Source organism: Hippocampus bargibanti, linkage group LG16, assembly GCF_051943395.1.
Source record: "Hippocampus bargibanti isolate YZ-2025 linkage group LG16, ASM5194339v1, whole genome shotgun sequence".
In the NCBI taxonomy this organism is placed as follows: Eukaryota; Metazoa; Chordata; class Actinopteri; order Syngnathiformes; family Syngnathidae; genus Hippocampus; species Hippocampus bargibanti.
This window is the reverse complement of record NC_142749.1, coordinates 9,751,712-9,779,030: the sequence shown is the minus strand read 5'-3', so window position 1 is coordinate 9,779,030 and position 27,319 is coordinate 9,751,712. Positions and strand designations below refer to the sequence as shown.

Here is a 27,319-nt window from a genome sequence, read left to right as displayed (position 1 = left end):
TATACACATGTATATATATATATATATATATATATATATATATATATATATATATATATATATATATATATATATATATGCACGAACACACACCTACACACAGACATTTATATACTGTACATATATACACACATTTATATACTGTACATATATACATACACACACTTTTTTTAACTCTCTTGATTGACAGAATCAAGGATGCATTCATGTACGTACCAGTATTTATTATTGTAATTGCAGATACATGCAGAACTGCTCTAATTCAGACTGAGAGCTATTTTTGTTTTGATATGGGAGTCAAAATATTAGTTACAGCTCAAATAATGATGCAGTGTGAGCTTGCGTCATGACAAATGATAAGGATAAATAAAATACATTTCATTAAATTTGATATAAATATATTTGTCATTATACGTCTGTGTAAGCTCTCAGTCGTACAGGAGTGGTCCATCGATGAAAAGGTTTCGTCGCTGGCGAAGCCTCTTGGATAGGAGGCGAAACGTCCGAAACCTTCAAAATTGTACAGATGACGGCTGAAGAAACCTTCTCATCGATTTGTCATTATAGTTATTGTATTGGATCTATTAAATTGTATTAACATGATTTCAACATACTTTTCCCCACAATAATAAAACACATGAGTTTAATTTGTAGTCTGGCTTTGAAAACAAAAAAATATTTCCGACATCAGGCAGTAATTTGTTTGCGGACGAGATCCTTCCGTTTTTAATTTCAAAAGAGAAGTTCCATTTTCTTTCATTTAAACGCCAGAGGAATAAAAAGCCAAAGCATGGATTTCATTTGCATCTAAATTCACCTTGGTTACAAGTAGACGTGTCTAACTAAACAGCAAGAGAGGCGTGCATGTAAAAAGGTAGCGAAACAAATCGAAATTCCAGTGACGGACGTTGATGAAGTTGTCAAACAAGGGTGACATTGACAGTCAGGTCCAGCTGCTGCCTGCTTTCCCTCCCTCCTTCATTTGACCCAGTTGATGTCAAAGCTGGATTCAGTACAAAGGGGCTAGTGTGTAACTGGACAGAACACTGTGCTATGCTCCCTTTTTAGGGGGGAATTAGCTCCCCATCTAATTTTTCTGTGCCCTGCCCTTTGAAGCACATAGCTGAAATCGCTTCTTCTATTTTGAAACTGGCACACTAATGGTCATTGCTAAAAGAAGAGTTTGTGAGGAAATTCTTAACATCAAGGGTCGTCGCCTCCGCACCCTGCCACACACACCATTGCACCATCACGGTGACAGATTTGTTTTCCAACAAAATTGACCTCCTCCATGATAAGTTTGAATTGCTTGGTGTGGGTTTCTTTTGTGCTAACAGCAATAACAGAATAATTAGCGCCTGGAAAGGATCAATGGCATTGGCATAACTGAGCTGAAGGAGATGAGTTGATGAGGACCGACACTTAAAAAAAAAGGGCTTGGCAGGAAGAGAAACGTGAATCGTTTAAATTACTGAAAGCAGTTTATGAGAAAACACATGAGGAATGTTAGCTTTTGCGACACATAGTTACCATATTTTCCGGTGTATAAGGCACACCGGAGTATAAGTCGCACCACCAATGAATGGTTTATTTTCAAATTCTTCCATATATAAGACGCACCGGAGTATAAGGCGCACCATCAATGAATGAAAAAAGTTTTCCAAATATAATATATAAATACATAAAAGTTTTCCAAATAGCACACCCCATTATAAAATGCAAATTTCCCCATTGTGGGACGAATAAAGGTTTTCTGATTCTGATAAAGAAGTAGAGGCTGGGGTTACGTACTACTGTACTTCTTTTACAGGGGGAAAAGGAGACAGTGGCTGCTGACAGTACTTATGAGACCTGTTGTGGCTTAATATTACTTCACATACAATCAGTTCGGAAAGTATTCAGAACGCTTCACTTTTCCCGCATTTTCTTATAAATTTACAAAAATGTTACCAAAGATTATTTCATGTTGTCATCATGGGGTGTGTTGTGTAGAGTTCCGAGAAAAAAAATAATATATTCCTTTTTGAAAAAGGGCTGTAACATAAGAAAATGCAGGAAAAGTGAAGCATTCTAAATACTTTCCAAACTGACTGTATAAGGCGCACCTGCACATAAGGCGCAGGGTCATCTTTTGAAGAAAATCAAGCCTTTTGGGTGTGCCTTATACATCGGAAAATATGGTATGTTATTCCTGTTGGATTGGATTGGATTGGATTGGATATGCCTTTATTAGTCTCACAGTGGAGAAATGAAAAATGAAAGATCGGAAGAATCTTCAGTTGCTCACAGGAGAAATACTGTAGAAAGAAATGTGATATGGGGGTGCTGAATGGGCGTATGAGCGGCTCACATTATGAATTATGATGTCACTTAAACACTGCCTTAAAGTCATTAGTCAGTGCCTAGATCTGTACCGAACGAGTGCATTTGTCATCCTGCTCACAAACGCTATTTAGATGGAATCGTCCGTGTATCGCGACCATCATCAGCACCATGGACAGCCACAACCCATGCAAATGAGAATTCTTTTCCATTTATCTGGATTGTATAAACGCGGCATCTGATAAAATGATTTTTCAGCGGAATGCGCTGCTATATGTGTGTTTATATAGAGAAGAGCGGTGCTGTAATAATATTTGCAACCTCAGTTTATCTCTGCTGTGGTAATCCATGCTGGGAAAACAAACAAGCTGCCATGAAACAAACTGGCAAGCATTTTGGAGGGCATGCAAAAAAAAGGGAGCAAGCACGCGGTTGGGGAGGGGGAGGCGGGCGTCAAAAGTGAATTGAGTGGCCGATGACCTCCTGCGGTGGAGTGTTTAGTTTTCCGCTTAATGAAACAAGAGCTTGATTTATCTGGTTTTATCTAACCGGGCTGTATGGTCTTACATGCTAACAAGTGGGGAAATGTCACAAGGGGATGTTAAGGATTGACAGCAAAGGAAGAATGGGAATAGGCAGACCTTGGTTTTAACATTTACAAGAACATGGCAAAGGAACAGCACGGAGACGCCGTTCGGGTGGATTCTCAATGACAGCTTTACAGTATAAAATAAACATGATTGATAATTTAGCTTTCAATTTAAATTACCATTAAAACCATTCTAGACTCAACAAGACAGTGTTTGTCAGTAGTTGGAAAATTTGTTTAATATGTTAAACCGCATTATAACTGGTGGCAAGAACTAACATCTTTTAAGTGTCCTTTATAAAATAGACAACTAAGCGGAGAAGTCGGTATGTCCAAGGTACAAACCACCAAAAAGAATCAGTGACTTGTGTCTTTGATGAAACTAGCGGTACATTTTAAATGCCGTAAGTGGCTTTGTAATACGTACATTTACAATGTGATTACAGGTAATCTCGTTGAAGAGTTTAGAATAGGAATAAAGAAATAGCAATCAAATGTTATTCTGTACAAACAAGCATTGGCAAAAGAATTGAAAGTTTGTTAGAGTACCAAAACACATTTTAAGCCTAAAGTTTTCTCTATTGAAGCAGAGGTTATTTTCGTACGATGTATTAAGCAAAATAACACAGATTTAAACCTGAAAGAAAAAAAGGACCAAAGAGATTCAAATGTACTACCATACATTACACAACACTACATATGCAAAACATTTCTTTTGATAAGAATGCATAATTTACATTTTTTTTAGCTGAGACACCTCACCAACCTAATTAACTCATTCACTGCCAGACGTGCAAAAATGTGTCCACTCCAATGCCAGGGTTTTTGTCATTGTCACTTGAATTCCAGGAAACACAGAATATTGAGTTTTAGGACTACATAAAGATTCAATACAGTGTTAGAAGAGTACCTTCTTTCATTAGAAAAAAAGAGTTAATTCCTAAGTCACATGGGTCTGCAGTTATCTGAGCTTGAGATTGGGGGCCGCTGTACACAATACAATGCAATACATACATTTTGGTTTATATAGCGTTTTAACAACAGCTGAAACTGGAACAAAGCGCTAACATGGAAAAAAGGGATATGCTGCCCCCTTGTGGAAAAGAAAAAACATTGCTAGAGGCCATGGCCAGCACTTTATCAGCACCCAAGCATGAAAAAAAAAACAAATTCGGGAATGCCGCTCTACGTCATATTTTCTACTCCCGAATAAATTCGTGAATGGAGGTGAATGAGTTAATGTACGCTGGTGAGATAGTAGAAATTATCAGGTATTTTGGAAACACTCATACGGACCCGTATTCGAGTCTAGTTTCAATTGAACTACACTAAGCTGCTGAAACGAATAGCGGTAAAAATACATCTTCATAAGAAGCAATGAGGAAATATGTAGAAAATAGCAATAATAGCAATACAGTTTTTTTTCCGCTTCTTCAACATCTCATCTCCACCCGTGATGAGTTGTGACGCCCCATAGCTCGGTGTGATCAAAATAGACACGAAGAAAGAGCTTCCCATACAAATCCAGCGGTAAAAATATGATTGTTAGTTCTTTCAAGGGAAATTCCAAAAAACGCTGTGGTGTGAAATGAGATTTTATGTTTGTTTCTTTTGCGGAAAAAAAAAAAAACAAGCGTGAAAAGGATTCCTCTTAAAACTTCCTGTTATGACTGAGCAAAGGCGGAAAAGTTAGAGGTTGCTTGGAAAGAAAAAAAAACTAAAATAAAGCGGCAAACATATTTGATGCTATTTTCTCTAAACATCCTAAATATAGCGTAACACGGATACGTCTTGAAGAAGACCGCAGGTCGGCGCTGCGACCTAGTTATACACGTGTGGTGGAGTGAGTGCTGGGAAGGCCGGCCGAGCTGTAGCCGGCGGGGAAGGTGCTATACGGACTCATGTTGGAGAGACCCATCAGTGAGTTGGGGATCATGGTGATGTTGTTGGGGGTCATCAGCGGGATGTCGTCGGGAGAGCGGCGGTGGCTGAGGGTGTAGTCCACGGCGGGAGACACGTGAATGGGATTGTGAAGGGCCTCGCACTGGTTCCTGGACAGGGTCTCGTCCACGGTGGCGGCGTGGCTCACGTTGCCTTTGTTGTCGCGTTGAGGACTGGGCTGCTGCGAGGTTTCCTGCCGGCTCCGTTTGTCTTTGCGGTAGTAGAGAGCGGCGAAGGCCAGCACGTTGAGGAAGAGCAGAGAAGCCCCCACGGCGATGGTGACGCTGAGTTCGGTGGAATAATCTCTGGGGTTGGGCATGATCAGAGGACCCATTTCTCTCCCACTTTCATCACCGTTGAGACCCGTGGACACAGGGGGCCGGCCGGTTCCTCCGGATCGCTTGCCGGCGGATTGGGTGGGATCCAGCGGGGTGACCTTGGTGGTGGTGGAGGAGTAATGGAACATGTCGTGGAGGTTGTACAGATGGGGAACCAGGTGCTTCCAAAAGGCCACCTTGGTGGCGCGGTAGTGATCACGGATGCGTGGCTTGAGGCCGATGTGCAGGTACAGCTGGTCGTAGGGGTCATACTTGGACCAGGCCACTTCCTCAAAGCGGTTGGCTTTGGTGTGGATGAACTTTGTGTCCTGCGGGACGGGTTTGTTGGGATCCCTAAGGAAATAATATTGGCACAAAATCATCAAAGGTGAGAAAATTCTACCATATTTTCTAGTGTATAAGGCGCATCGGACTATATGTTCCAAAGAATGAAAAAAGTTTCTAAATATAATACAAATATACAAAAGTTTTCCAAATATAAGGCACATCGCATTATAAGGCGCTACTAGAGCCTGGGGTTATGCAATACTTCCTCTATCAAGGCAAAATGGAGTCAGTGGCTGCTGACAGTAGTTGCGAGACCTGTTGAGGCTCAATATTACTTAACATATAAGGCACAGGGTCATCTTTTGAAGAAATCAAGGCTTTTGGGTGTGCCTTATACACTGGAAAATGTGTTATTCCTTTTCCATTTTCTCTTCCTTTCACAACTTTGCTGCTGTGAATTACGAATTTCTCCAATGTGAGACAAAAAAAGGTTATCTCATCTCTTCGCATCTCACACGGAACATTTTAGAATAATAATTTAATCACTAAAAAATCAGGGAACCACCAAGTGGAACCAAAAATCAAGGAAAAACTACAGCGTCATCATGAGTGACAGAGAAAAATAATGGTGGTCTATTAAATAAAACGTTATCTGAAATGTCATTAAAAAAATCCCCGGCGACGAGGCTGACATTTTACTAAACACCTGGGCCAAAAGGATCATGACAAAATTCTTTTTGTTTCAGTGCAAGTACCATACTAAAAAATGTTCACAAATGTTTCCTATGACGTGATATTGAAGATACTGCCTTTTATTTGATTGGATTGGATTCGCCTTTATTAGTCTCGCAGTGGAGAAATTTGTATTTCATCCCAGCAAAGTTATGAAAGGAAGAGGAAAGGAAAGAAAGAAGTAGAAAAACAATATACAGAAGCTGCTGGAAAGGCAGCCACTCTCGAGACGCCATCATGAAGTCTAAAGAACAAAAAAATTAAATAACAAATATGTCATCACAAAGACAGTAATTCAATCTTAAGCACTTTCTGCACCCTCTTTGTTGCATGAAACCGTTCTAGATGAAAGAGGAGAAGATCAAAGTGTCCTTTTCACCAGTGGATCAGGGACGTCATGGTGGAGTGTGCATGTCTGCTACAAGCTAAATGTTGAAAGCAAACACGAAGCTGTAGCATCGATTAACGAAAAGAGATTGTCTCACATCTCCTGTCCCACAAAACTCCGCTTCAATTCCAAGCCGCGACTGTTCCACATACGCATCGGCGCTCTGCGCTTTTGCATATTCATTTGGAACTCGCAGGCCCAGCGTTGGCATAATGAAAACAAGCAGAAACTGGCAAAGTAGGATCAGGATTGCGTAACAACACCGCCCCCCTACTCAAGGGCTCACTAGTCCACACCTACACGTTAGCCTACCTGCTCTATTTGCTAAAGTATGTGAATGATCAATGTATTACATCACTCAAAATGGAATCAAACGAGAAGCATATTTGATTTGTTATGTCAAAATAATTGACGGTAATTGATGTAAAATGTACTGGTACTTTAGAACCGATATGAAAAAAGGGAGCTCAGGCTGCAAGAAATGACAGTGAGAGTTAAGTCTGTGTAGGCTTTCAGTCGTACAGGAGTGGTTCATCGAGGAAACGGTTTCTTCAGCCATCATCTGTACTTTTTTGAAGGTGTTGGACATTTCGCTCCTCATCCAAAGAGTTTGGTCAGTGAACAAAGGTTGTGCTGGTAAACCTAGCCCTATATGCCTAATGGACAGAGGTGGCTGTGCTAGACCTCTGCTCTGATAGGTCCCTGTTCTAAGACTGGGGGAGCAATGGACCACTCCCTGAAGCCAATCTGTTTACGTTTGTTGTTCCATCCCTGGCTCCGGTTTCACCTCATTAGCATGACTAGGCCTGCGTGGTATCAGCCAATTGCCGTGTGAGAGTTAAGACTGATCTTAATGAGGCACACTATTTCCTGGCGAATGCTACAATTTTTTAATCAGGGTGAAGTAGCGCAAGTTAAAGTCTTCAAATAAATAAGAGCCGAACAATCGAAATCAGACAACTCAGAAGCGCCGGGAGTCTCAAGTAAAATTGCTCTTTTCTGACTTTTTTGCTGTTGAGCTACATGAAGCCTTTTGGACTTTGACTCACCCGCTCTTGGCAAAATTGGTCCAATACGTCATCACCACGGCGCTGAGCATGATGTCATTCCTGGAGAAGTTGCAGGGAAAAAGGTCGGTTGGGCCAACCATGGGGATGCCGAAGACGTAGGGTACCTCGTCGCCATGGGCCGAGTCAGACCACACCGGTTTCATGAGGCTCTGGCAGTGGTGGTAGAAGGCGTAGAAGTAAGTTGGCGAGCCGTAGCGGGCGTGCAGGTCGGCCGTTACCACCGAGGGTTCGACCCATTGGTGGTCTGTGAAGAGAGCCACCAGGGTCTTTCGCCTGGTTTCCGGATTGTCCTTATCGGCCCAGTCTGTGTACATGAACTTAATTGTCTCCCTCAGTGTGTCTTTTCCTTCCGGGTAGCCATACAAACTGTCCACAAAGTCGGATACCACAAAATCAAAGTCGCTTCCGGATACGCCGTCTTCCAAATCCATCACGTTCTCCACGAAACGCAGACCCTCTCCCTGATTGACACCCAGCATGATGTCGTAGTTGAGGAACTCTCCTTGCTCCATCAGTATCTCGGGGTCGTCTGGGATGACGTCTCCATCGATGACCGGCCCAAAAGCCACGCGGTACTGGGCGGGCTGGATCTCTTGCTCCACCAATTCCTTTGCGGTCTTCTTCTGCAGACAGGAGACCATGTCCACGGTGTCTAGCACGTTGCAGCCCACTCTTTCCGCCAGCATGCGTGTGTACTTGACCGGCTGGTAGTTAACAGCCCAGCTGGAGAGCGCAGAACCACTTTGTATGATGGCTCGATGGAATAAACCTGGGAACACGAAATTCCCAAGAAAAAGACAACAAGAAAGCCCAAAGGAATGGCGATTAGTGCTTTCAATCTAATCTGTATGCACCGCATTATCATTTGACACAAACTGTAAGGACACTGCGTCCTTACTGATTCAAAGTAATTGCTTTTCGCGGTTAGCGTCTATACGAAAAGCTTGTAAGTGAACAAAATATAATTAGACTCCCTGTCATGAACATTGAATATTCGTCTGGGATACGGCGCAGCTGGGCCACGCTGATAGGAAAGCCGCGAGCAGAAATGAATTGATAAAGAAAAACGATTGCCCCGTCGTGTTCATTTTAATGATGTAAATAAAAATACATCACTCTTTCGATCGCCGTCTTTGAGTCATGCGTTGTCACTATTGTGTGCAGTAATGATCGGTTTGCAAAGTTGTTTCAAGCGCGGCCGCCGCGACTTTCCCCTTCGTCGGTTATTCACAGATATAACGTGGCATCAAAAATCTTTAGATTGTGTGCCTCTAATAAGCTGCCGCCGCCCACCGCGCGACGAAAGACAATTCCGTTGTTGATATTGATAAATACATAGGCGATTTGGAGTCTTGCAGTTTCAATCCCGTGGTCCGAATTTGCCACGTAAATATGACCAGTGAGGCTGGCTATCTGGCTGGTTACCTCGCTAGCTATCTATTTGCTGTCTATTAGCATTGTCATCAAATGGTGTGTATACGTCTGTGTAAGCTCTCAGTCGTACAGGTGTGGTCCATCGATGAAAAGGTTTCTTCAGCCGTCATCTGTACTTCTTTGAAGGTGTCAGACGTTTCGCTTCTTATCCAAGAAACTTCATCAGCAAACTAAAGTCTTACTGGTAGTTTAGGCCAAAAAAACAAAGGCCAAAACCAGAAATTCTGAAGATACAAAAAGGAGAGGAGTAGCAGTACCTTACATTGCAGGAGTTTCTGAAAAACTGCAAAGTGTCCTTTGGCAACACAAAATTCCTACTTATTTCAAACCGATAAACACTTTAAGGCAAAAATTAGTGCATCCAAAAGATAGGCTGCCAAATGAAAAACAAAGTAATGTAGTTTGTTCAATAAATTGTAAGAATGAAAATTGTAAAGAGCAGTACATTGGGGAGACTGAACACATTCTTAAAAAAAGACTTTATCAACATTGCGGGGATAATACTAGTGGGCCTCAATCGGCAGTACATATGCACCTAAAAGCTAGCAACCACTCATTTGACGACAATGAGGCTAAAATCTTAGCGAAAGAACATAGATGGTTTGAAAGGGGAGTAAAAGAAGCCATTTTCATAAAACAACTAAATCCTTCATAAAACCGGTTTGGTGGGGTGAGGTTCAATTTGGATCGTTCATACAATAGCCTGCTTAGGCAACATAGGATTAGTAATACTGATGAGGTGATACCGGTCGGAGAGGGGCAATCAGGCCAGTCGTTAGTCAGAACAATAGGAACATTCAGTGGAGTTGCAGGGAGTAGTCCTCTGCTCCCCCCAACCTGAGAGCAGGGACCTATCATAGCAGAGTCCGGCACCGCCATGGCTGGACAGTAGGGATATATATATAGGGCCTAAACTACCAGTAAGACTTTAGTTTGCTGACAAAGTTTCTTGGATAAGAAGCGAAATGTCCGACACCTTCAAAGAAGTACAGATGACGGCTGAAGAAACCTTTTCATCAATGGTGTGTATAGTTGGATTGGATTGGATTTGCCTTTATTAGTCTCACAGTGGAGAATTTTTTTTTAATATTAGCTACCTAGCTAGCTATCTATTAAATATCTCACTAGCTATCTATTAGCTACCTAGCTAGCTTTCGATCTATTTGAGTTATTCCGGGTTGAGCGTCCTGGCGCGTGTGGCTGCCGCTGCTCACCCACAGGAAAAAAAAACTGATCCTGTGACCGTAAAGTGACCATGAGAGTTTTGAAAGGCGCTTATAAATGAAATGTATTATTATTATAAGACACAAAATACTTGCTAAGGTGAGGTCACACCAGTCAATGGAAGAACATCGGCAATGCCATCGCTTTTTTCCTCTGCTCCTGTCATTGATTTACTTTTTTTTTTTTGAGTCACTGGCTATCATGTATTCTTCAGAGCTCCCGAGGCTTGCGTGCGTCTGCTGCAGTCCAACTAGGCCATCAAATAGAAACCTCACAAAACACACTTGCACTTTGCCGCAACCTTCGTGGACGGCATTGATGAAAACACCATCCCCGGACCTCTCTTGTGATTCTGGTCGGCTTCAATGAGAGGGAAGGCAGCTCCCAGGAGGCAACAAGTACTGAAATATACTCTTTTGATTCCAGCGAACAGATTTGAATAAATGTGCAGCGAATATTTTAAAGCTACATATTATTATAATCTGAGATCACATATAATTTTCCTGTGGCTGCACCGGTGATTTCGTATGCTTAGCAACAAGAATTAACCCATAACGCTGAATATTATTGACATGTAAAAATAATCTGGCTGTGATTACTGCAGTACTTGTTCTGTTTCATAGAGGCTTTGAGGTTTCAAAAAGTTTGAGATCATAATCAATGTAACTCATAACTCGGATCTGGAAACTGACTGTTCATCAGAAATACTAACCACATACTACACCGTCCCATCAGAGCTAATTTCATCCCAAAGTTATTTCACGCACACTAGAGGGAATATTTAAAAGGCAGTGGCATGCGGTCAGGGCCTTGAAGACCTTTCTCTGCTAGTTTAGAGACTATCAGAAGAACAGGCCTTCTTTTACAATTTAGATGGAACAGTGCTAATTTATTTCCAACAGTCTACCAATACCAAGGGTATTAGTCAATATCCCGTGGCATTCGGGGGTTACGAAGGGGGGCTTTGTTTTTAGCATTGAGCTCACGTTTTCCCAATACTTCTTCGGCAAATGCTTTCGAACAGCGTGTGTCTATACGCTTGACTTGTTCATACAACATAGCCCAGTCTAAAATATTTACCCCATATTGGCACTTTCATGCTTCCGTATCAATAAGCAGAGGTTTGGAGAAGAATTATTGGAAGATCAAGGTTTCATGTTACTTGGTTTAAGAGTAACGTCACACATCGTTGGATTGCGTTTTTGTGTGTTTTGCTACGAGGGAATTGTGGTATTAAGAGAGAGACTAGATTGAGTCCCCAATGAAGGCCCACGTCCCAAATGAACCGCCCACCACTGTTCAAAGGTATCTGTAGATGATACGCTGTGATGTATTAACAAGCATTAAAGATCTTAAATAAACATCACTTGACTGCTGAATTTGAGTTAGCGCCAAAGAAAGAGATGAAGTGAAGCAAAGTCAGTAGAGTGAATAACTGGACAGAGATCAACATCATTTGTATGCCCATCAATGTTATTTTTAAATTGGTATTTGATTTTAAATTCGATATTCGACTGCAAATTTCCCCATTGCGGGACGAATAAAGGTATTCTGATTCTGATTCTGATTCTGATACAATATTCCAAATCTATTGTAAAAGAAATCATCTACCTTCTGAGTGGTGGGATAGTGTCAGTAGGCTCACGCAGGAAGCTCCGATTCCAGATCCAAAAACGGTGATGCGACCCGGGTCACCTCCAAAGTAGTTTATATTCTTACTGATCCAACGTAGGGCTTGGATTTGATCGAGGAGTCCATAATTTCCTTTTGCGGCCTGGTCTCCGGTACTGAGGAACCCTGGACACAGAAGGCAACCAGTCGTAGGAAGTGAGGCCATCAAAAAAAAATAATAATAATAATTGTGTTTCTTCTCTGGTACGAATACGGTATGTCGTGCCGTGATCATTGGAGTCGGCAACACAATCGTCGCCTAAGGCAGCGACTCTATCAGGGGCCGTCCACCAAATCTGAATGATGTCTTTGCACTGACTCCATCAATTTCGTCGTGCATGAATAAATAAATCCCTTTACCAGGCTTGTCCCATTGGATTCAACAAACCACACAGAGGTCGCCAGTGTTGAGAATTGATCCTGTTACATACTTATTCCCTGGTCAGGTTGTGCAACAACTCACTGCTTCTGAATGCTAAACAGGAGGACGCAGAATTTTCTCGACCTTGTGAGTTCTTGGGAATACCTCAACGGCCATTCTGATAAATTAATTAAACAAATCCACTGGGACGGTTGTCACATGTAAAACAATGTGCATACAAACAATAACGTATTGTAATTGCTATCAAGACATTTATATGAAAATCACTTAGCTTATTCACTGCCAGACGATGGGCAAAAATGTGTCCACTGCAGTGCCAGGGCTTTTGCCATTTTCACTCAAATTGAAGGACCCACAGAAAATTGAGTTTTAAAGGACAACCGACACCATTTTTTTGTTTCCTAACTGACATCAGAAAAACGTTTTATAGCATCTAAAATACCCAAAACACACAGGCTGATATTTTTAGTCAAATGCAAAACACCAATAAAAATGAGGTAAAGTGTCCCAAAACTTCTTCAAAATGACCCCAGACATGGCGAGTTTCAGAAGGTCCCGCCCCCTTGTTCGTGACGTCATGCCAGGACGTCTTGCCTTGCTCTAGAATCAAAACAATGGCTTCAGAGAATTCAGATTCAGATGCTTTCTTGTGACTCATCCAATAGTTCTGAAGAGGAAAGCATAAATGTTTGCAATCGAAGTCCTTCCGTATCAATTCGAGCCGTCAGAACTCCAATGTAGCGATCCAGAAAATGCACAAGATAGTGCCCAAGCTCCGTTGGAAATGGGCTGATTTGTCTGCTGGGAATTTGTGTCAACTAGTATCACAGAGTAGTCTTGGTGCAGCACACAACGATTCACCATCGCGTTATTCATGTGTTTTCGGAAACACGGAAATGGCAAAATAATAGAAGAGGCCTATGAGCGCAAGAAGCTGCGCTACACAGAACTCGCAGTGGATGCGCAACAGCGAGGATGGAAAGCCAAGGTCTATCCTATTGAAGTTGGATGCAGAGGGTGTGTGGCTTCCTCCACCATCAAACTGCTAAAAGACCTGGGCATCCATGGACAGGCTCTGCGGCACACAGTTAGATCACTCTCCGAAGCGGCAGAATGAAGCTGCCACTGGATCTGGATGAAGAGGCAGGACCCTTGTTGGGCTCATAGGTCAGCAACCTAAGACCCCCCCCCCCCACCAGCTTCTCAACTTCTGATTGGGCATGGGACACAAGCGTGGGCGTGATCAACCTGTCGCTGGCCACCATCGATGACGGTGTCTATTGATGAAAGGCTGAAATGCCCAATGATTCTTTGGAGCACTACTGATGATGTGTCTCAAATTCACAACCTTCCCATCCCTGAGGCACAGCTCCCACACCACTCTCAACAACAAGGCTAAATCTCATGTGAGGACCATCCATTGGCACATACGGACAGAATAACATCATGTCCAGTGTTTCATGATTCTGTGTGTTGCTTTCTCAGTCAGCGGCGTTCCTGACGTGATGTCACGTCAGGAATCGTCATCAACTCGAAAACAAGACTTCCTGAATATTCAGCGCGACCCTTAAAACGTAAAATATTGCTATATGTGGTGGAATCTTTTTAAAACACGCTTAGTCGAAGTCATTTGAAGTGATTTTACAAATTATGGACACAACTTGTCCGGAGGTGTCGATTGTCCTTAAAGACTACATAAACATTCAATGGAGCGTAAGAAACCTTAGACTAGAAACCTAATTCCCAAGTTATATGGGTCTGGAGTTATCTGAGGTTGAAATGGGGGCGACTGTACAAGAGTCAAATCCTGCCCCCTCGTAGGAGAGAAAAACATTGCCAAAGATCTGACCAGAGATTGAAACCCACCCCCCAAGAAAAAAAAACCTAAACAAATTTGGTAATGGCGCTCCACATCATGATTTTCAATTCCCGAATTAATTCGGGAATGGCAGTGAATGAGTGAAGATTTTTTTTTTTTTTTACCATGTTATATTTTTGTTGGTGGAACCTCATTCACAATGTCTTTTCCACCAAAGCAAACTAATTGCCCGTTTTAAACAGTTTCAAACACACTGAGATGTTTTCATCACCTAATATTCCAATTCTGTAGTTGAGTGTGACAACAACAACATTCCCATAGCTTGCCAGGACGCTGCCATCCATCATGTTCCCGGTGCCTTCCATATAAGAACCGCCGTGGATGTAAACCATCACAGGCCGAGCTTCTGAGTCTCTTATATCTGCAATGTCAACACAGACACACATACAATGAACATAACAAATGCAAGCAACAGTAATGCAAAGTATGATTAAGAGAACCTCATTAAAACCCATGTTAGAGCTGTATGAGGAATGGTTACAGCCGATAGTGGCCACTCTCCAACCACGTTCATATCTCGGGGATGATATTCATAAATGTTATTCTTTAGTGCAGATACTTAGACATGCAAAAGATATTGCCATGCAATTCAACTGAACATTTTGTCGACATTTACAAAGCAACACTGCCACATATGTGGTGTGTTGAGCACATATGAAATAAGCAGACAAAGAGAGGCGACAAAATAAAAGATGAGACACCCAAGAGAAAGAAAACAACAAAAATACCTTCTGATATATGAGTCTCTGCGTGAGAAAAAGATGCCCCTTTTTTCTTGTGTTGGCTCCCTGTAATACAAAAAAAAAAAAAAATTGATGCTGTTTTCATTTGATATGCGCCCCAGCTAAGCAAATAAATAAATAAATAAATAAATAAGATAAACACACAAATAAAGAAATACATATATCAAATAAATACACAGCGACATAAGCAAATAAATAAATAAACAAACAAATAAATACATAAATAAATAAATCCTTCCTGGCACAAAGGCCATCAGTCATTTTCTCTGTAATGTTCCACAAAAAAATGAAATGCTATAATTATATAAACTCCATTGATGTATTATACATGTTTGCATTGTTAATTCTGTTTTCAATAATGGGAAGGAAGTGAGCACGCGAGTCGGTGTGCCGGAGTGAGAATTTGCATGGCGCATGATGTGTGAAAATGCATGCATCCATGAACGTTACATGCTCCCGAGCCACTATACAAAAAAAAGCTGCTATGCTTCAAATATTCTGCATTAACAGAGTTTAATTAACAGGAGCAGAGGGATGCTAATTTTATGCTTCTTATTGTGGTCAGAAGTAGTTTGCAGTCATGTGTACGAGTGTCATTCATGATGCTTGATTCCGTGATTTCCCAACCACCGTGGTTGTCAATCAGACAAGTCTGATACTTAAGCGAGGAATGAGGGAAAAATGGGCAAATAATCTTGTCACACCTGAGGGCATTTTAACCATACCATGAATACAAATGAGGTAGCGGTAGGTGGTGTGTTTTGTTGAAACGTCATATTAAGCAAATAGGCTTTGGAGTGTTTTTATTCAGCAGTTTATAGGTGAGGAGACCTTTCGCCGGCGCTCAGACTCGGGGCCTCATTAAATGTGGGATGCACAATTTTGGATGGCTACCTGTCAAGGCTGTTTGTGTGCTGTTGCTAGGCTACTGTAGCTCAGCCGCACGAAGAGAGCCATCTCCCATCAGCCAAATGGAGGGAATGCTTTTTTTCGATTGTTAGACATACACTAAAGCAGCTCGAATTAGCTACGCTTGTTTGGAAACACTATCATATTCATCTAGCCATCTTCTATCCCATTAAGGTCGGCCTACTAATTTGTAGGTTTACAGTAGGTGTGCAAAATGTTCCATCACTGCCTTATTTCTCATTTCCCACGAAAGTCAATGCTAAAGTGGGACAGACTTTGGAACAGACAGAAGTTGACTTTTGCTACCTCACTAATTGGCCCCCACAAGACACGCTGTCAGAACAACGTTGGTGCTCCAGAAAAAAAAATTCAAAGTACATTTCCAAGGCACCTGTAAATGCAAGTTTGAGGGAGATAACCCTGAGCAAAATTCAGATTTTTCTTTCCAAGTTGATTTTAAGTGTTTCTGCCGCCGCTATACCTGAACGTTTTAATTTGATTCAATAGAAGAGCCGCATCAAAATCCTGAGCCAAGGTATTCATTTCACGACGTGTTTACAATTTTGACTGCAGCTTGTGGTTGTGTGCAACTGCACCGCATAGCACTAACAACTAATATTTTGCATACATATCCCACTCAGTTACATTGGAGTGAAAAGAGTAGACGCTGATCTCAATATAACACGGTTCTAATATATACTTACAGTAAATAGACAAATACATATACTGTATATACATGTATCTACATCTATCAACCGACATATATCTACATCTATCTATCTACTGTATATATATATATATATATATATATATATATATATATATATATATATATATATATATATACGTATATCTATATATTGATCTCTCTCTGTCTCTGTCTCTCTCTCTCTCATATATATATATATATATATATATATATATATATATATATATATATATATATATATATATATATATATATATATATATATATATATACAGTAAAGTCTCGTTATATCGATATTCAAGGGAGTCCGAAAAAATATCGATATAACCGGGACTATCGATATATCCGATATCGATATAACGATATAACCGACTATCGATATAACGAGACTATATATATATATATATATATATATATATATATATATATATATATATATATCCCCTTCGATATCGATACAGAGATAGAGATAGAGATACAGAGAGAGAGACAGAGAGAGATAGAGAGAGATAGAAAGAGATAGAGAGATAGGGAGAGATGGAGAGAGATAGAGAGAGAGAGAGATAGAGATAGAGAGATAGATGGACAGAGATAGAGAGATAGATGGAGAGATAGAGATAGATGGAGAGAGAGATAGAGATAGATGGAGATAGAGATAGATCGAGATAGATCGAGGGAGATAGATAGATAGATTGAGAGGGATAGATAGATAGATCGGGATGGATAGATAGATAGATAGATAGATAGATAGATAGATAGATAGATAGATAGATAGATAGATAGATAGATAGATAGATAGATAGATAGATAGATAGATAGATAGATAGATAGATAGATAGATAGATAGATAGATAGATAGAGCGAGATAGAGATAGATCGAGCGAGACCGAGCGAGAGATAGCTAGATATATAGATATATAGATATAGATATATAGAGCGAGATAGAGATAGATATAGATAGATATGAAAGCACTTGGAAGTAAAATGTATTAATGTATGTAATGTATTATTAATGTATATATATATTTTTTTATATTTATTATTTGCTCTGCACTGCAAACGACAGTACATTATTCCAAAACAATTCAGTTTCTTCTATTTTTCAGGTGTAATTATAACCAGCGTTTTATTTTTTTCTTCAGTGGAGGCTGAAACAGCAGATACTTGTAAAATACATACAGTATTAATTCTTAACTTTCACTCAATATTTTTATAAACTAGCGTGTATTCATGTTTCTTCTCGCGTCTTGCGGCTCCATGCAAACGCTTGCCATGGGCAAAATACATTTCCAATTCAAATGAGTTTCATGATATGATCAGTCAAAAGTAACGGTAAGACAATGATGACACGGCTTTGGCGGCGCGCACGTCCAAGAGCACACGATGACATCGAAGCCACCCAAGCTGTGATCAATGGACGTCATTCGGCACGTCCACCCACTCACCTTCCTCTGTCGGAGCGTAGATGTTGAGATATAAACAGTCCTCGCTCTGATCCTGGATATATGAGGCGACCGTGTCCAGGTTGTAGGTGAACCAAATAGGCATCATGATCTCTGGCACAGTGCTGTGGATGTTTTGAGGGCACACAGGCATGAAGTGGGTGGCATTCTTGATACCCGACCAAGCGGATGGCTGATCCGGGGGCATGAAACGCTTGTCTCCCACTGGCGGGGCGGCGTAGGGCACCCCGAGATATTGATCGACGGGCCTGAGCACCTCGCTAGGCACGGGGACCCTGAGGCCTCGCAGCTTCCCGAACTGGGTGGTCACTGTGGGGTAGAACCTTTGGCTGGTGGCCTTTGTAAATGACCAGCAGGAGCATAATATCCACCAGAGCAGAGCACAGTGGGTAATGGTTACCGTCCCTTGCTGGTGTAGCAGGTGCGCAGGCAGCAGATGGTCTTTAAACGTAGCCAGCCACATGGTTTGTATCCTCGCACAACACGGATGCACACTGTAGTGTCGGCGCAGGCCCTTTGCGCTCAACTTGTCACACAGACATCACTCGGGCGGCCTTCAGATCAGATGCTTATCAAATCCAAACACACCTCGGACTGGCGTAGAGCATAGCCGCTTCTCATTTTCATCACAAAGCAACACATCTGAAAAGACAATGATTCGTCAAAACATTAGTGAACGTCTGTGTAGGCTCTCAGTCGTACAGGATCGGTCTATCGATGAAAAGGTTTCTTCAGCCGTCATCTGTACTTCTTTGAAGGTGTCAGACGTTTCGCTCCTCATCCGAAGAGCTTCGTCAGGGAACTAAGGTTATATATATATATATATATATATATATATATATATATATATATATATATATATATATATATATATATATATATATATATATATATATATATATATATCCCAAATGGATAGAGGTGGCAGTGCCAGACTCTAAGGTTGGACTCCTCCCTGAAGCTACACTGATTATATCTTTTCTGCTGTCTGATTACCACTAATGTTCTATGCCTGGCCCTGATTGCCCCATTAGCTCTGGTATCACCTCATTAGCATGAATAAGCCTAGGTGGTAACGACCTAAGAAGTCTGTTGTAAGCACGGTCTACATTAAACCTAAACCACCATGGCGTGTAAATGAAGGGTTTTGCTGTTTTACAAAAAGTGCTTCTTTTACTCCCTTTTCAAACCATCTATTTTCTTTAGCTAAGATTTTAACCTCACTGTCGTCAAATGAGTGGTTGCTAGTTTTTAGGTGGAGATGAACTGTACTGCAGTTCTTCAGTGAGTAGTTGGCGAGAGAGTTACCAGCACAACTTTAGTTAGCTGACGAAGCTCTTCAGATGAGGAGCGAAACGTCCGACACCTTCAAAGTAGTACAGATGATAGCTGATGAAACCTTTTCAGCGATTAGTGACTGATTAAGCTTATCCTGTGACTGTAAAGTGATCTTGAGAGTTTTGAAATGCGCCTATAAATGAAATGTATTTATTATTATTATTATTATTATTATTATTATTATTATTATTATTATTATTATTATTATTATTATTATTATTATATCTTACAAGTGTTAAAATTTGAAAGGTGTGGGAAGACAAAGGGGGCGCCCCGGGAGTCGAGTGGTCCCGCTCCGCCCTTCCTGTGTGGAGTTTGCATGTTCTCCCTGGGTCCGCGTGGGTTTTCTCCGGGTCCTCCGGTTTCCTCCCACACTCCAAAAACATGCATGGCAGGCAGATTGACCACTCCAAATTGTCCCTAGGTGTGAGTGTGAGAGTGACTGTTGTATGTCTTTGTGTGCCCTGCGATTGGCTGGCAACCAATTCAGGGTGTCCCCCGCCTCGTGCCCGAAGACAGCTGGGATAGGCTCCAGCACCCCCGCGACCCTAGTAAGGAAAATGGATGGATGAATGGAAGGATGGAAGACAAAGGATTGAAGATATGATGTCAGTAAGGTAGTCAATCACCACATGGAATTCAAAATCACCTCAAGAAACACATACAGTATAAGGTATCAAAGTCAATATGCATAAAATGGTGAATATCAATGTTTCCTTTTCCTCGTGGAGGCGGAATGGTAACGGGCCATCTGTTTGATGTTGGAATGATGCAGTAGAAGCATATACATATATAAAAAAAAGGTGTGAAGCAACACTTCTTATGTAAAAGATCATTTAAAGAGAAGATGAAAAACAGCTCCCTTTCAGATGAGCACTCTTCTTTGCGTCTTAACATTTCAAAGTCACCTAACCTGGAAAATCACCCTGTAATATGATTTGGCTTTATATCCAAATCACTTTGTTCGAAGCACGCAAAAAAAAAGCATGATGAGAAGTGTTGAGCAATTCCGGAACAAGCAAGTGTGATGAGCGAACTGAAACGCTGGATTTTCCTTCCCAAATAATGTTAGGTTCATGACAGGTAAGACACTTGGAAGCATTTGACTTTAAATATGCCTGTAAAAAAAACTATAAAACTACATTTTTTGATCCACAATGGGAGTTTTTGGAACAGGGGTTGAAAAAACTCCTAAAGGTCTGAGTTTCATACTGATTCAAAATAATCCTTCCTGAAGAATCCGCATCACAATTGTTGAATGGTACAAGGAAAAAAAATAGCTTGACTTTTACGTCACAAGGTGAAACCGTTGTTCTCCTAACCCCAAACTCGGTTCGATGGAATCAAACACACTTCATTTTGTTTCGAGGTGCAAAGAACCAATTGCGTAAATAAGCTCTTAACTCATTCGCTGCCATTCCCTGATTTATTCAGGAATAGAAAAGCATGACGTGGAGCGCCATTCCTGAATTTGTTTGGGTTTTGGTTTTTCTTGCGGGGGGTGCCGATAAAGCGCTGGTCAGACCTCGGGCAATGTATTTCCCTCCCACAGCAGAGCTGCATTTGTGTTTTGTTCATGTTCGCGCTTTGTTATAGCTTCAGCTGTTGTTAAAGTTCTATACAAATCAATATGTATGTTTTGTATTTTACAGACGCCCCCATTCAAGCTCAGATAACTTCAGACCCATATAACTTAGGAATTAACTCTTTTTCTGTTGAAAGAAGACAGTCTAAGATTTCTTACACTGCATTAAATGTTGATGTAGTCCTAAAACTCAATATTCTGTGGGCCCGGCAATTTGAGTGAAAATGACAAAAACCCTGGCACTGGAGTGGACACATTTTTGCACATCGTCTGGCAGTGAATGAGTTAACAAATGAAGTGATGAAGTGAAGTTTTTGGTGAATCACTTTGAAAAACAAAACGTGTACACTAATCGATGTCAAAAAAACAGGAAACAGCGTTCTTATGAAGTCACATTTTTACTCACCCCACTACCGCCTCCACTTTAAAAGCCTGATGATTGTCATAAGGCTATATTACTCATCATTATATTCACAGAGGCTTGTCAACAAACGTGAGAAAAAAAACAAGCTGGTTAACCTAATCAAATTTATTGATGAGTTTTGCCTGGAGCATTGTGAAAGCCCGCTGTTGGGAAGCAGCTCATTTTCCAACCTCTAAACCTATTTAACATCAAAACGAGAGACAATTTGTGCCTCCCAAAAGGAGGAACTAATTAGCCAAAGACCAATTCAAATGAGTTTCATGATATGATCAGTCAAAAGTAACGGTAAGACAATGATGACACGGCTTTGGCGGCGCGCACGTCCAAGAGCACACGATGACATCGAAGCCACCCAAGCTGTGATCAATGGACGTCATTCGGCACGTCCACCCACTCACCTTCCTCTGTCGGAGCGTAGATGTTGAGATATAAACAGTCCTCGCTCTGATCCTGGATATATGAGGCGACCGTGTCCAGGTTGTAGGTGAACCAAATAGGCATCATGATCTCTGGCACAGTGCTGTGGATGTTTTGAGGGCACACAGGCATGAAGTGGGTGGCATTCTTGATACCCGACCAAGCGGATGGCTGATCCGGGGGCATGAAACGCTTGTCTCCCACTGGCGGGGCGGCGTAGGGCACCCCGAGATATTGATCGACGGGCCTGAGCACCTCGCTAGGCACGGGGACCCTGAGGCCTCGCAGCTTCCCGAACTGGGTGGTCACTGTGGGGTAGAACCTTTGGCTGGTGGCCTTTGTAAATGACCAGCAGGAGCATAATATCCACCAGAGCAGAGCACAGTGGGTAATGGTTACCGTCCCTTGCTGGTGTAGCAGGTGCGCAGGCAGCAGATGGTCTTTAAACGTAGCCAACCACATGGTTTGTATCCTCGCACAACACGAATGCACACTATAGTGTCGGCGCAGGCCCTTTGCGCTCAACTTGTCACACAGACATCACTCGGGCGGCCTTCAGATCAGATGCTTATCAAATCCAAACACACCTCGGACTGGCGTGGAGCATAGCCACTTCTCATTTTCATCACAAAGCAACACATCTGAAAAGACAATGATTCGTCAAAACATTAGTGAACGTCTGTGTAGGCTCTCAGTCGTACAGGATCGGTCTATCGATGAAAAGGTTTCTTCAGCCGTCATCTGTACTTCTTTGAAGGTGTCAGACGTTTCGCTCCTCATCCGAAGAGCTTCGTCAGGGAACTAAGGTTATATATATATATATATATATATATATATATATATATATATATATATATATATATATATATATATATATATATATATATATATATATATATATATATCCCAAATGGATAGAGGTGGCAGTGCCAGACTCTAAGGTTGGACTCCTCCCTGAAGCTACACTGATTATATCTTTTCTGCTGTCTGATTACCACTAATGTTCTATGCCTGGCCCTGATTGCCCCATTAGCTCTGGTATCACCTCATTAGCATGAATAAGCCTAGGTGGTAACGACCTAAGAAGTCTGTTGTAAGCACGGTCTACATTAAACCTAAACCACCATGGCGTGTAAATGAAGGGTTTTGCTGTTTTACAAAAAGTGCTTCTTTTACTCCCTTTTCAAACCATCTATTTTCTTTAGCTAAGATTTTAACCTCACTGTCGTCAAATGAGTGGTTGCTAGTTTTTAGGTGGAGATGAACTGTACTGCAGTTCTTCAGTGAGTAGTTGGCGAGAGAGTTACCAGCACAACTTTAGTTAGCTGACGAAGCTCTTCAGATGAGGAGCGAAACGTCCGACACCTTCAAAGTAGTACAGATGATAGCTGATGAAACCTTTTCAGCGATTAGTGACTGATTAAGCTTATCCTGTGACTGTAAAGTGATCTTGAGAGTTTTGAAATGCGCCTATAAATGAAATGTATTTATTATTATTATTATTATTATTATTATTATTATTATTATTATTATTATATCTTACAAGTGTTAAAATTTGAAAGGTGTGGGAAGACAAAGGGGGCGCCCCGGGAGTCGAGTGGTCCCGCTCCGCCCTTCCTGTGTGGAGTTTGCATGTTCTCCCTGGGTCCGCGTGGGTTTTCTCCGGGTCCTCCGGTTTCCTCCCACACTCCAAAAACATGCATGGCAGGCAGATTGACCACTCCAAATTGTCCCTAGGTGTGAGTGTGAGAGTGACTGTTGTATGTCTTTGTGTGCCCTGCGATTGGCTGGCAACCAATTCAGGGTGTCCCCCGCCTCGTGCCCGAAGACAGCTGGGATAGGCTCCAGCACCCCCGCGACCCTAGTAAGGAAAATGGATGGATGAATGGAAGGATGGAAGACAAAGGATTGAATATATGATGTCAGTAAGGTAGTCAATCACCACATGGAATTCAAAATCACCTCAAGAAACACATACAGTATAAGGTATCAAAGTGAATATGCATAAAATGGTGAATATCAATGTTTCCTTTTCCTCGTGGAGGCGGAATGGTAACGGGCCATCTGTTTGATGTTGGAATGATGCAGTAGAAGCATATACATATATAAAAAAAAGGTGTGAAGCAACACTTCTTATGTAAAAGATCATTTAAAGAGAAGATGAAAAACAGCGCCCTTTCAGATGAGCACTCTTCTTTGCGTCTTAACATTTCAAAGTCACCTAACCTGGAAAATCACCCTGTAATATGATTTGGCTTTATATCCAAATCACTTTGTTCGAAGCACGCAAAAAAAAAGCATGATGAGAAGTGTTGAGCAATTCCGGAACAAGCAAGTGTGATGAGCGAACTGAAACGCTGGATTTTCCTTCCCAAATAATGTTAGGTTCATGACAGGTAAGACACTTGGAAGCATTTGACTTTAAATATGCCTGTAAAAAAAACTATAAAACTACATTTTTTGATCCACAATGGGAGTTTTTGGAACAGGGGTTGAAAAAACTCCTAAAGGTTCTGAGTTTCATACTGATTCAAAATAATCCTTCCTGAAGAATCCGCATCACAATTGTTGAATGGTACAAGGAAAAAAAATAGCTTGACTTTTACGTCACAAGGTGAAACCGTTGTTCTCCTAACCCCAAACTCGGTTCGATGGAATCAAACACACTTCATTTTGTTTCGAGGTGCAAAGAACCAATTGCGTAAATAAGCTCTTAACTCATTCGCTGCCATTCCCTGATTTATTCAGGAATAGAAAAGCATGACGTGGAGCGCCATTCCTGAATTTGTTTGGGTTTTGGTTTTTCTTGCGGGGGGTGCCGATAAAGCGCTGGTCAGACCTCGGGCAATGTATTTCCCTCCCACAGCAGAGCTGCATTTGTGTTTTGTTCATGTTCGCGCTTTGTTATAGCTTCAGCTGTTGTTAAAGTTCTATACAAATCAATATGTATGTTTTGTATTTTACAGACGCCCCCATTCAAGCTCAGATAACTTCAGACCCATATAACTTAGGAATTAACTCTTTTTCTGTTGAAAGAAGACAGTCTAAGATTTCTTACACTGCATTAAATGTTGATGTAGTCCTAAAACTCAATATTCTGTGGGCCCGGCAATTTGAGTGAAAATGACAAAAACCCTGGCACTGGAGTGGACACATTTTTGCACATCGTCTGGCAGTGAATGAGTTAACAAATGAAGTGATGAAGTGAAGTTTTTGGTGAATCACTTTGAAAAACAAAACGTGTACACTAATCGATGTCAAAAAAACAGGAAACAGCGTTCTTATGAAGTCACATTTTTACTCACCCCACTACCGCCTCCACTTTAAAAGCCTGATGATTGTCATAAGGCTATATTACTCATCATTATATTCACAGAGGCTTGTCAACAAACGTGAGAAAAAAAACAAGCTGGTTAACCTAATCAAATTTATTGATGAGTTTTGCCTGGAGCATTGTGAAAGCCCGCTGTTGGGAAGCAGCTCATTTTCCAACCTCTAAACCTATTTAACATCAAAACGAGAGACAATTTGTGCCTCCCAAAAGGAGGAACTAATTAGCCAAAGACAAGCATGCTACTTCCTCTCCCTGTTTACAAATAATGTGATGCAGCACATAACTTTTTATAACGCTCGTCAATTTGTTGGGTTGCGCAGAATGCGACATAAGTGTAATCACGGAGGTTCAATGGAGACATTAACGTTCTTTTCTGCCCGGGGGGCGACTTTGTCTGCATTCATTAAGATGTATGATCATAGTCCATGGCAACAAAAAAACCTCTGTCTGCGAAATATTGTAATTATGAGAATTTCTTGTCTTTTTTTTAAATTGCAGATGAGGGAAGTTTTCTTTCTTGACATTTGACGCTAAAATAAGAATGTATCATTAAATATTATGTGGAAAAAAACACCTCAAATGGAGCAGGAGCCCGGAGCAGTAGGCACCACCAATCAGACTTGGTTATTTGTTTTCAACTCGATCAAAAGAGATAATATAAATTCTTAAAATGAGCAGCATTTGCTTTTCAATTATACATGCCGTGCCACTTCAAAAGATGTTTTTAATTTTTATTTAATGTCTTGCAGCAATGTTAAATTCACTTTACACCTGAAGCCGATTATTTTATCCAATATCAGCTTCAAACTTGGATTCTATGACTGGACACATGTTGTGACTCATACCAAATCAGCTGTATGATAAACTTGAGCGATTTAAATACACACTTTTTGAAGAGATACTGAATGTGAAAGGTGAACTGTTTATTTGCCTATAATTCAGCAAATGGGGATTATACTAAATCAAGGTTCCAAAATATAAACCTCCCGTAACAATTTATTGCAGCGGGCCACAGATGTTTATGCATCACAGCGGTGGCGAGGCGAGAACACTTGAGACCCTTGGGTTTACTGGGACCATACCAGTATAAATCAGAGCATAGGGCAGACGTGATGCCATTTACAAGAGGTTTTTACAATGATTGTAATAATCATATTTCACGCGCTACCGTCAGAAACTCCACAACTACACCGTTGACAGACACACAAATCAACACCTATTTGACACCCATAAAATAAAATACAAAATAAAACAACTGTGAGGACATCATATCGATTGGGATCTGGTATAGCCCGGAGGTGTTATGGAAGGAAATAAAAAGCATTTAAAAAGCAGTATAATGTCAAGTAACAGCACCGGGCTCCCAATGCCCTTGTAATTTGACATGTGCACGTCCAAAAACGATTTAGTGGATTCCTCAAATCCCCCCCCCCCCTGGATTAGCAGTGCAATGATAAGAATGGAGAATGGGTGCAGAGCTACGGTACCTGGGGGAGCAAATGCATATCCGTGTGATCATCTGTCCGTTTTTAATTAATGCAATGATCATGCTCCATAGAGGGAAAACAAGCCACAGCCCAGATATGATGGGAACACATTATGGCCAGCTCGTTAAATCCAAGTCTCCAATGGTGTCTGAACATACAACTAATGCCTTATCATTGTAGAGCGCTTTACAAAGCAACTAAATGAAGGAGCGGGCACACTGGCATATATGCACGTGACAATGAAGGGTTAAAAACAGCATGATTAGGTTAACTCACCTGCTTTAACAGACGCCGTTACGCGCTCCATCTGTGGCCGTCCTCCATTGCATCCCCCCTCCACCTCTCTTCGGTTCGGCGTTAAGAAAACAATGGACCGGAATGAACGTGTTCCCTCGCTTCCCTATCGGAGACACATCAGATCTTTTCCTCACATCGCTCATCTCCCGCTTTGCACGGTCTGCGCTGCTGGCTTTGCGCATTCACGACGCCAAGGTCAGGAGCGCCAACGGTTTTAATGGAGCGCCCACTGTAGAGATCGCTCTCCACGGCGCCCACTGGCCGCGCGTTGCTAGGCGACCAGAGGGATACGCCAGTGCGTTAGATTCATCCTCAAAACAGCGGAGAAAAGCCTGATTTAGCCACCATTAACTAAACAATAGTCATAAACTACTCT

At 41.4% G+C, this 27,319-nt stretch overlaps 1 protein-coding gene across 1 annotated transcript; it reads right to left on the bottom strand.

The window, feature by feature from the left end:
* Positions 1–233: 233 nt before the first annotated feature.
* On the bottom strand, positions 234–27,319 carry nlgn3b (neuroligin 3b). The gene is made up of 7 exons (XM_089017063.1): positions 26,923–27,319; positions 18,044–18,703; positions 14,966–15,025; positions 14,449–14,598; positions 11,917–12,102; positions 7,627–8,416; positions 234–5,523 (listed from the first exon to the last, which is right to left on the bottom strand). Exons 2-7 carry the CDS (start codon positions 18,522–18,524, stop codon positions 4,737–4,739), a joined length of 2,454 nt encoding a protein of 817 aa, XP_088873189.1. The 5' UTR covers positions 18,525–18,703; positions 26,923–27,319; the 3' UTR covers positions 234–4,736.